At 50.4% G+C, this 10,503-nt stretch overlaps 1 protein-coding gene across 3 annotated transcripts in view; it reads right to left on the reverse strand.

Moving 5' to 3' along the window:
- Positions 1 to 5,499: 5,499 nt before the first annotated feature.
- THY1 (Thy-1 cell surface antigen) overlaps positions 5,500 to 10,503 on the reverse strand; it is a 5,908-nt gene continuing 904 nt past the window's right edge. For 2 of the 3 annotated variants that reach the window (XM_008068263.2, XM_021717677.1), the window contains exons 2-4: positions 8,494 to 8,554; positions 7,690 to 8,019; positions 5,590 to 7,145 (exon numbers count right to left, since the gene is read on the reverse strand). In XM_008068263.2, the coding sequence (XP_008066454.1) occupies positions 7,033 to 7,145; positions 7,690 to 8,019; positions 8,494 to 8,530 (480 nt within the window). In that variant the 5' untranslated portion in view covers positions 8,531 to 8,554 and the 3' untranslated portion in view covers positions 5,590 to 7,032. Of the gene's footprint in view, positions 7,146 to 7,689; positions 8,020 to 8,493; positions 8,555 to 10,503 lie in introns of all 3 variants that reach the window. The other variant, XM_021717676.1, reaches the window with a different exon arrangement.

A 10,503-nucleotide genomic window follows, 5' to 3' on the forward strand; every position in this document is an offset into this window, starting at 1 on the left:
GTGGTAACATTTTATATCATTATAGTACAGTATCCAACATAGGAAATTGATATTGGTAAAATCTAAAGACCTTATTTAGATTTCACCAGTCCTCTCCGTTTTGACCCTAAATGTATTTCAGTCACCGCTTCTGTTTTACCACTATGACTTTGTCCAAGTTGTCACCATCTATTTTAGAGCTACTGCAATATCTTCCTGATTCTTTGCTTCTACTGTTATTCTCTATTCTGTTACCACAGGGCAGCAAAGAGGGATCATCTAAAAACATGAGATCCATAGCCTTGGACACTTATCGGTAGCCTTTCATCTCTTCCCCATGACCTCCACGGCCCCTGTTGAATCTGACTCTTGCCTACCTCATCTTGGACCACTCCTTGTGGATCCTTCCTGCTCTCCCCACTTGGCTGTGCTTCCTGCAGTTCTTCAAATGGCTGGCTTTTTCTCGTCTTTCAGGTCTCATCTCAAAGGACACTCGCTTAGGCTCTTCCTGACCATCCTAACACATCAGTCATTTTTATCATCTCTTATGAATAAATGAATCCAGTCTATAATTATCTGTTTTATTAATTGGTTTACTTCCTTAACATTCACCTCTCATACTAGGATATAAATGGTGGCATGATCTTGGCTTCCTGCAACCTCCCCCTGGTCTCAAGCAATCCTCCCTCCTCAACCTCCTGAGTAGCTGGGACTATAGGTGCATACCACCACACCCAGCTAATTGCTGTATTCTCATTACCTTGCACTTAATAATTGCTTGAATAAATATTGACTAGACCAGGGATTCTGACAATGGACCTATATGCTCCGAGAGCTGTTACATCAACCAGCTGTTGTGAGTTAACCTAGAGGGAGTCTCTTGGATGAACCCACAATGGCTTCCTTTCATGTTCCCCAAGTTTTACAAGGTATAGCAGAAATAAAATACATTTTCATTTTTTGTCATCAGCTTATGAGTTAGTGGAGCCTATTTTTGTGCTCTTTCTCATGACTTCTCCTCTGGGAAGCCTCTTATCTGAAACGGGCCCTACATATGTATTCCCATAGCACTTGGTTGGGGTATAATTTACATTCAGTGAAATACTCCTATTTTAAGTCTATAGTTTGGAGAGTTTTGACAAAGACACGTGACCATGTAACCACCCCAAAAAGTCTCCTTGTGCTTTGGCTTCTTTAAATTATGGCAAAATAGCTGGGTGTGGTGGTTCAAGCCTGTAATCCCAGCACTTTGGGAGGTGGAGCCGAGAGGATTGCCTGAGCTCAGGGGTTCCAGACCAGCCTAAGCAACATGGCAAGACCTTGTCTCTACAATAAATCAAAAAATTAGCCAGGTGTGGTGGCACATATCTGTGGTTCCAGTTACTTGGAAGGCTAAGGTGGAAGGATTGCCTGAGCCCAGCAGGCCAAGGCCATGGTGGCAGTGAGCAGCGTGCCACTGTTCTCCAGCATGGGTGACAGAGTGAGACTCCAACTCAAAAAAAAAAAATTATGGTAAAATATACGTAACATAAAGTGTGCCATCTCAACTATCGTTGTTTTTTTTTTTTTTTGATTTGGAGTCTCACTCTGTTGCCCAGGCTGGAGTGCAGTGGCACACTCATGGTCACCCCAGCATCGACCTGCTGGGCTCCGGTGATCCTTCTACCTTAGCCTTACAAGTAGCCAGAACTACAGGTACGTGCCACCATGCCCGGCTAATGTTTTATTTATTATGGAGATGAGGTCTCACCAAGTTGCCTGGATTGGTCTTGAAACTACAGGCTCAGGCAGTCCACTTGCTCAGCTTCCCATAGTGCTGTGATTACAGGCTGAGCCACCAAGCCTGACCTCAACCATCTTTAAGTATACAGTTCAGTGGCATTACATACATTCACACCTTTGTGCCACCATCACCACTACCCATCCACAGAACTGTTTTCACCTTGCATAACTGAAACTCCATACCCATGAAACAATAACTCCCCATCCACTGTCCCCACAGGCTTTGGCAACCATCATTCCACTTTGTCTCTATGCGTTTGATTTTTGTCTTCTTTAAAATGGTGGTAAATGGCACATATAAAATGTACCATCTAAACCATTTTTAAGTGTCCAGTAGTGTTGAATAGCAGCTATTTTTTTTTTTTTTAAGTTGGAGTCTCACTCTGTCGCCCACACTGGAGCACAGTGGCCGCTCCTGGCCACCGCAGCCTCGACCTGCTGAGCTCTGGCGATCCTTCCACCTCAGCCTTCCAAGTAGCCGGAACTACAGGCACGCGCTACCATGCCTGGCTAATTTTTGATTTATTGTAAAGATGAGGTCTCGCCAAGTTTCCCAAGTGGGTCTCGAACCCGTGGGCTCAGGCAATACACTCACGTCGGCCTCCCAAAGCGTGGGATTACAGGCTGAGCCACTGAGCTTGGCCAGCAGCTTTTTTAAAAAAGTAGCTTTAGGTTTAGCTGTGAATGCAGAAGACCCTAAATCTCAGTAGTTTAAACAAGGTGGTCCATGGCTGCTATGACAACTCCACTGTCACCAAGGACCCAGGCTCCTAGCTTGTGCTTGGTCATTTATATTAATAGCACACAGCTTCCAACTCATAGTCCAAAATAACTGCTCCAGTGCCAGCCATCAACTCCATATTTCCAGCTAGCAGAAGGTGAAAGGGAGGAGAGAGGCACAATTTCTTTCTTTTAGAGCACGTCTTAGAAATCACACCTATTATTTCATGTTCATATCCCATGGAACAGAAGTTAACCATGGCAAAGAAATTGGGAAATACAGTCTTTATCCTGGGCCACATAGTCCAGTTCTAACTTGTGGGTCCCATTGCTGAGAAAGAAGAGGAGAATGCATGTTGAGTCCCCTGACCCCCAATGGTGTCTGCCACAGCTTCCCTGTGTCATAGCACTGATCACTGCACTGAAATCAATTCCGCCTTCTTACTAAACTGTGGAGTCCTTCAGCAAGGGCTGTGTATTTTACTGCTTAGCACAGAGCCAGGTGCATCAGGTGTTTAATGTTTGTCGTACAAATAAATGATTTCAGCCTTGCCAGCTTGTTTTAAGAATTACTGATGTGAGGCCCTGAAGGGGATAGAGACAAGTGCCATCTAGTCCATGTTCCCGCCAAATTCAAGAAGCAGCTCTACTGCATACCTGGCAGGTGGCTTCCACCTGGTCACGGCCACGCCCACACCCATTCCCCCCGCTACACACACACTGTTGGGCAGCTACAGCCGTCACAGTCTCTTCCTGGTGTGGAGACACTTGGCCTCTGAAATTCTCCACTGGTTCCACACCACCCTCCGTATAATGTGTCCCCCTTCGCAGTCTTCTCTGTGCCAGGCAAAGGCACCGCCCATGATTCTGCACAGGACATGTTTCTCCTTGAGGACTGGGGGACATTCTGGGCCTGAGAGTGCCCTAGACCAAGGGTCACAGGCTAGAAGGCTGTCCCACCTTTGTCTTCAAGCCCTGGCCAGGACTCCAGCTCCAACATTTTCTCACCAGGAAATGAGGAGACAATTTACTCTTGACTTGGGATTTGTTTCTTTCACATGTAAAGACAGACATGCCTCTTCACAGCATGAAAGCTGCAAATTCAGAGAGGAAGTGAACATCAACGCTGAGGAGGCCGGAAGAAGCGTGTCACAGGTCCCTGACACTGTGTAGATTTCTAGGTTGTGAAAAGCCCCCACATCTCCTCATGGAGATCACCTTGCCCTTCTGAGGAAGTCCTCTGATGTCAGAGATGTACATATCATCTGTTTCAGTGAACAATTCGATCCAGAAATGGGGGTACAGAGAAGGGCTTCTGTTCCTCTTGAGCAGGAATTCCATGCCCCAAGGCCAGGACTCAGATGGCTGAAGGGTGACCCAGGGGAGAAGTGAGGACTGTGAGGGACTGGATGGAGTGGGGTTTGGGTATGTGTACAGGAACTAGGGCTGGCCCCAGCCCTCTCCAATTACCCAAGTCACCACAGACGTCCTGCAGGCTACACAAAATCTGCTGACTTGATCAGAGAGGGGCTGATGGCTGTCGCGGCCTGCTGGAAGCCTGCAGCACCCCTGGCCCACAGCATGGCCTTTCTGGGTAGGTTTACATGTTGAGGCCTGCTAGCTTAGTCCCCTCCTCTCCTTTCCTGAAGTCCGTGGTCTGTGGCGACCTCTGTGGCTTCTTAAGCTCACCCCACCCACTCTAGGCCTGCCTCAGATTCTGCTCGACTAAGCATGCCTGCTGGGGGCAACACCATCTCCTTAGCACCCTTCTAAGGTATGGCTGCTAAACTCTTCAGGGAAACAGTGCCAGGGTGTGACGAAAACCACATAGGAGTTGTCACCAAGGCCAGGGCCTCACACTGCCCTCTGAGGCTCACACAGGGCCTCCCAGTTCTTCCCAGAAAGACCTCACATCTCTAGTTCTTTTTTTTTTTTTTTTTTTGAGTTGGAGTCTCACTCTGTCGCCCAGACTAGAGTGCAGTGGCCGCTCCCGGCCACCACAGCCTCGACCTGCTGGGCTCCAGCAATCCTTCTGCCTCAGCCTTCCGAGTAGCCGGAATTACAGGCGTGTGCTATCACGCCCGGCTAATTTTTTGATTTTATTGTAGAGATGAGGGCTCGCTGCCCAAGCGGATCTCGAACCCGCGGGCTCAGGCAATCCACTCACCTCAGCCTCCCAAAGGCACGGGATTACAGGCTGAGCCACCAAGCCCGGCCATCTCTAGTTCTTAATATCCTGGGGGTGGGGCTCCCACACTTTTGTGGAATTTGATCTTATTTTCCTACAATGACTCTTCTTACCAAGACTCCTTTCCAGGAAGGCATGGTGCTTGCAGCCCAAGCAGGGCTGAACAGGAAGGGGCTAGTGTCTCAGGGTCTCTTCCTCCGGAGAGCTCTAGGCTGGTCAACAGCCTCACAGTCTGGGACAGGGGCAGTTTCTCCTTGTGGGCTCCCCCCATCCTCTTTGGGCCCAGTAGCTGCAGGGGTTGCAGACAAGGCAGGATTCCATGAGAGGTAGCCAGAGTGGGAGCTGCTGGCATAAATTTAGATCTGGAGCCTTTAAGAAAAATGTTCAGAATCATCCTACCCAGTGCTAAATACCAGATGAGTCAGCCTCTGGGCAGTCATCACCCTCCTCCCCCAATTCCCTGGCAAAGCAGGGAAGGCTAGCTTGGGGCTGCCTCACTAACTCTGACAGCATCTGGAACCCATCACTACCCTGTGATCCTGTTCTACCTCTGGCCTCAGGATGATCCCTGAAGCTTGTTTGCATTTTACTCATTACTTTTAGAGGAGAAGCCAGTGATGGAGCTTCCCTCCCAACTCCCAAGGGGACAGTGTTCATCCCAGGTACTTTCTTCTGCTGATGTTTTGGATCTAAGAAGTGATGCCTTGATGACGTGGAACCCCACCGAACCCTCCTCCCATTCTTGCCCTTTCAATAGCATATGTGACTGGCAGGGACATCTCTGAAGAACAACCAGAGCTGAGAAGAAAAACAGACCGCACACCTCAGCGTTTGTCACACAAAGCCACTTGTGTATTCCAGAGCCAAGGCCACGTGGCTCGGCCCATGTGTTGGCAGGTGAGTCTGTTGTTCCGGCCAGGTGAGTCAACAGACATGGAATATTCTTTTATTTGGGCATGTGTCTTGTTAGGGTTATTCTAGAAAAGCCCAGCATGCAGTGGTTTGCTCCTGAGGGCAGGGATGCTGCAGGTGGGAGGGGAGAAGGCGGGGAAGAGGTGGCATCCCACAGCATGGTCGATGGAGATGCCCAGCTAAGCGGGTAGGCAGGCCTGGACACTGCCGGAGGAGAAAAGCCGTGACAGGTGCAAAGACAGATTCCAGAGGCTTGGTTTTATTGTGCAGTTTTTCTTTTTCCTCAATGAGATGCTGTAAACTGTGGTGGCACTACACATGGTCACAGGATAGGCAGAGCTGCCGGGTGGGGTGCTGGAGGTTGGGAAAAGCCATCTCCTGAGAAGTGTCTTGCTCCCAGGTGTCACTCCATGGTCTGCCTCAGGCCCCCCCAGAGGTCCCTGAGAAGCCAGGCCTGCGGGGCAGGGGGCTGCCTGAGAGGCTTAGGCACCAGCCAGCAGGGGCTGGCACTGATGGGCGAGGGAAGGAAGAGCCTCTCTCAGGAACTTGGGCCTCGCTCTGGGACTCCACTCTTTGGAGCCACTTGACTCAGTGGCTCCAAGTCAAACTTCTGGAAGCTCTTGGGAGCTTGGGATAGCCTGGGTGGGGCTTGTCCTTCTCTGGTTGAGGCGGTGAGGAACAGCAAGCTGACGCTTTTAGCTTCCTTAGGTCGACAGGGATGCTGGCCCGTCACCTTCTATGCTTGTCTCCAACCCTCCATCAGTGCAGCTCCCCTGACCAAATCTGTATCTTCACTGGGTCATGTCCCTGGCCCAAGGTCCCTAGGGGACTTCTGCGTGGTAAGAGGAGGGATTTTTTTTTTTTGCTGTGGCTGAGAATGCTCCTGATGACAGCCAGCTCTCTCCCTCACAAGATGGGCCACAAATGCTTCATGGTGCCCTCACATCTGGGGTCTTCAGGCACCAGGCCTGCCTGCTGAGGAGTATTCTAAGCACAGACTATGTCTGTGCTAGGCCCAGACACACCCCAGCCCCTCCTCATCCAGGTCTCTCCCAGGCCTCTGGTTTCGGTGCGCAAGGATGAGCCCTAGTGGCTGGTACCCTCCATCCTGCTACCTTTCACATGCTCCAACTCTCCATCAGGTCCCTAAACCTGGCTTCCCTTTTCACGAACCCCCAAAGGAAAGCAAGGATAAAACCCTAAATAAACCAGACAGAAGCAGCTCTGGAACAAAGAGTACAAAAAGACAGCCAGAGGTGTGCGGAGAGGGCGAGGTGGCAGTGGGGGTGGGTGGATGATGGCATGCAGCACTGGGACTCCTGATGAGGGTGGGGTCCCCATTTCTCCCCAACGTGTGTGAGGGACTGCGGGGAGGGGGTCAGCCGACTCAGAGAAGCAGAAACTCTGCACTGGGACTTGTGGCTTCCTGTATCCTCCATAGGCCCCACCAGTCACAGGGAAATGAAATCCGTGGCCTGGAGGAGGGAGAGCGAGAGCAGGAGCAGCAGCAGCCATGAGGTGTTCTGAGCCAGAAGGCTTATGCCCTCGCACTTGACCAATTTGTCTGTGGAGAGAAAATGGGTTGAGAAGGGTAGGGCAGAAAGGGAGAAGGACAAGGACTCAGATGGGCACAGGCTCAAAGCAAGGGTGGACTGCCTTTGGGAGGCTGGTGCCATGATATCTTAGCTGGAACCAGAACCAACCTGGTATAATAGAACCATCCGTCTTTCCCATTTGCAGATCACCGAGCCCTTGAACACACATCTTATGAAAACCTTACTAAACATCATTACAAGAAAACTGTGGGTGAGGGAGGTGGTGTCATCCCTATTTTCCAGGAGGGGAGGAGGACTGGGGAGGACAAGTAACTTGCCAGCGGTCATGATCAAACATCTACTACACATCCATCTCTGCCTGTCTGACTGGCCCTGAATTCTTCACCCCATTCCCACTGAAGGCAGTGGTTCCCCAGAGGACTAGGCAGCCATCTTGGGAGAGGGCGAGGGGGCTATGGGGGTGCTTTCCTCTCTGGCCCAGCCAAGGGAGCTGCCTGCTGTCCTCAGCGTAATTCTCCCAGCTCACTTGGCCTCATAAGGGGCTTGCCTCACCTCTGAGCACAGAGACGTTCTGGGAGGAGGGAGCATGGCCGGAGAGGTGGAGTGTACACGTGTAGATCCCCTCATCCTTGGTGGTGAAGCCGGATAAGTAGAGGACCTTGATGTTATACTTTTTGGTAAAGTTGGTTCGGGAGCGGTACGCGTGCTCCGGCACCCCCATGGTGCCAAAGAGCACATGCTTCTTTGTCTCACGGGTCAGACTGAACTCGTACTGCATGGGCAAGTTGGTGGTGTTCTCATGGCGGCAGTCCAGACGAAGGCTCTGGTCCACCAGGCATGCTGTTAGGCTGGTCACCGTCTGCCCTTGGCATACCTGCAAGACTGGCACCAGCAGTGCCCCCTTCAAATTGGAGGAAGTCTACAGAGCAGGGGGCCTCCCACCCACATAAAGAGTAGAGACAGGCCTGGCTAGGGAGGCCACAGGGTTCTGCTCCCTGAGTGCCTCTCCTCACTCCAGAGAACCAGTCTAACTTTCCCCCTATAGACCCCAACCTCCCTCCCTAGACTACTCAAGCCCTGGGTCTTATCATTGCTTCAAGGGCAGGAGATCTTGGGGAGTTATGCAGGTTCCTAGTTCCCATTTGGGGCAGGCCTCAGCAAACTGTTTCTAAAAACCAGCTCAGGCTGTCAGAGAATCAGCTAGGTAGGCTGGATGACTTTGGGATGTTAAAAGAGCCCTCTTTCCCCCATTTGCCTCTACTTTTCTGAGGCTGTGAGGGAGAAGCTAGTTTCTAGCCTCTTGAAGGACAGGAAGCAGATGCCTGGAATCCCAGCTCTGCCCCTTGGCCACTATACCTGTGAGCAGGAGAGCGATGCTGATAGCTGGGTTCATGGTGCCGAGAGCTCAGTCCTGGATCTGGAGTGGGAACAGAATGGGAGGCAGAGATGGCCGGGGGCCCCTGGGACATGCCTTAATGTCCATGGCAGACTTCTAGTCCCTGGCATACATCTAAGCCCCTCCTCCCACTTCCGATTGAATGTGACTCTGTCTCTGGCTCTTTACCCCCTCAGAGAAAGTAAGGGAGGAGGGAGAGCACACCCTGTCATGTTGTGTCTGTGCTCACCCATGGGGCACTTAGCTAGGCGATTTCAAGTGACTTTATCTTTACCACTCTTTCTCCTTTTCTTACATGGTAGTGTAAGACCTATGAGGGTCAGGATTTTGCTATTAACAAATTTTTAAAAACTGTGGTAAAACACGAATTAACATTTGCTATCATATTGTATATTCAGTACTTACATTTAGTATGTTCAGCAGTAATTTAGTAAGTACATTCATATTGCTGTGCATCTAGTCTCTAGAACTTTTTATCTTTCAAAACTAAAACTCGATACCCATAAAAACAACAACAAACTCCCTGTTCAGGAACTTCCTACTTCTTGCTCAGAAGTAAGTTCCCAATGCCCAGAACAGTTTCTGGTGTATAACGTATGCTCCAAAGTTATTTATTGTGAGTGAATTAATGAACAAGTGAATGAATCTCTCTGAACCTCACATACCCACAGGGTGATGTTGATTATGAAAAACAAACATTGCTGGGCACGGTGGTTCCTGCCTGTAATCCCAGCACTTTGGGAGGCCAAGGCAGGAGGATTGTTTGTGGCCAGGAGACTAGCCTAGTGTTTATAACACAGCAGACCTTGTCTCTATACTCCCCCCCCCTAAAAAAATAGCTGGACATAGTGGCATATACCTGTAGTCCCAGCTACTCGGGAGAGGGAGGCCAGAAGATTGCCTGAGCCCAGGAGGTCGAGGCTGCAGTGATCTGTGATTGTACCACTGCACTCCACGCCTGGGTAACAGAGTGACTTCAACTCAAAACCTAAACCTAACAAAAACCAAATAAACAAAAAGAAAAAGGAACATCTGGCACTATCGCTGCTCCACTGGAAGGGATCCACAAACGTGAATGGCTGGGATACTCCCAGATAGGCCTGTACTTTGTAAACTGAGGGTTCCTGGATGTGTGTGAGGGAAAGTGGCAGCGCTCTCCCACTGCTTATGAGCCAAGGATGCTTCCCAATGTCCAGCTCTCTGGAGTTCCTGAGGCTGCAGTTTTCCTATTCAGTTTCAGTAGCCTCCCTGCCTAGGCTCTCTGCCTGGTCTTTTTTGCAGCCTCAGCTGGCCCAACATTCTGGAGAGGCGACACAGACCAGGTAGCCCATCCAGTCCGCAGCAGCGCTTGCCTGAGAGGGGCCACTGGAGGGGAGAGGCCACATAGGACGGGCATGAGCCTGCGAGTGCGCGCAGGGCCGTGCGCCACGCGGGCGCGCCGCTAGCGGAGTTCAGGGTCCCAGGAGTTCAGCCATTGGGCGGGTGGGGCTAGGGTCCCGCAGCGGCTTCGGCTACCATCAATGCCCTTTTGGTCCGAGCCAGATCCTGAGGCGCGGTGGCGGAGTTGGGGGGGGCATCTGGCCTTGATTCGGGGACACTGGCTTACACCATGGAGAGGTGCGGACTTGGGATCCAGGAGGGGGAGAGGAGCGGTGGCCAGAGCCAGAAAGGGGAGAAATGGGGCTGGGGCTGGAGATGATCCTAATTGGAAAGGAATTATTCAAATTAACCTTGCATGCATATGGCTTAATCTTATATTTAAAAAAACCTAAAGATTTCACCACAAAACTGTTAAAACTGATCCATGAATTCTTTAGAGTTGTATAATATCAACGACAATGTACGATGATCCTTAACATCGATATATGTCAACATCTAACAGTCTGAAAATGAAATTTAGAAAACCCCTCATCTAGTAGCTAACAATGTATGTAAAATACCTGGAAACCAGTTGAACCAATGATGTGAAA

The sequence above is a fragment of the Carlito syrichta genome, unplaced genomic scaffold (genome assembly GCF_000164805.1).
Source record: "Carlito syrichta isolate Samal-C Ts95f unplaced genomic scaffold, Tarsius_syrichta-2.0.1 Scaffold309899, whole genome shotgun sequence".
Taxonomy (NCBI): domain Eukaryota; kingdom Metazoa; phylum Chordata; class Mammalia; order Primates; family Tarsiidae; genus Carlito; species Carlito syrichta.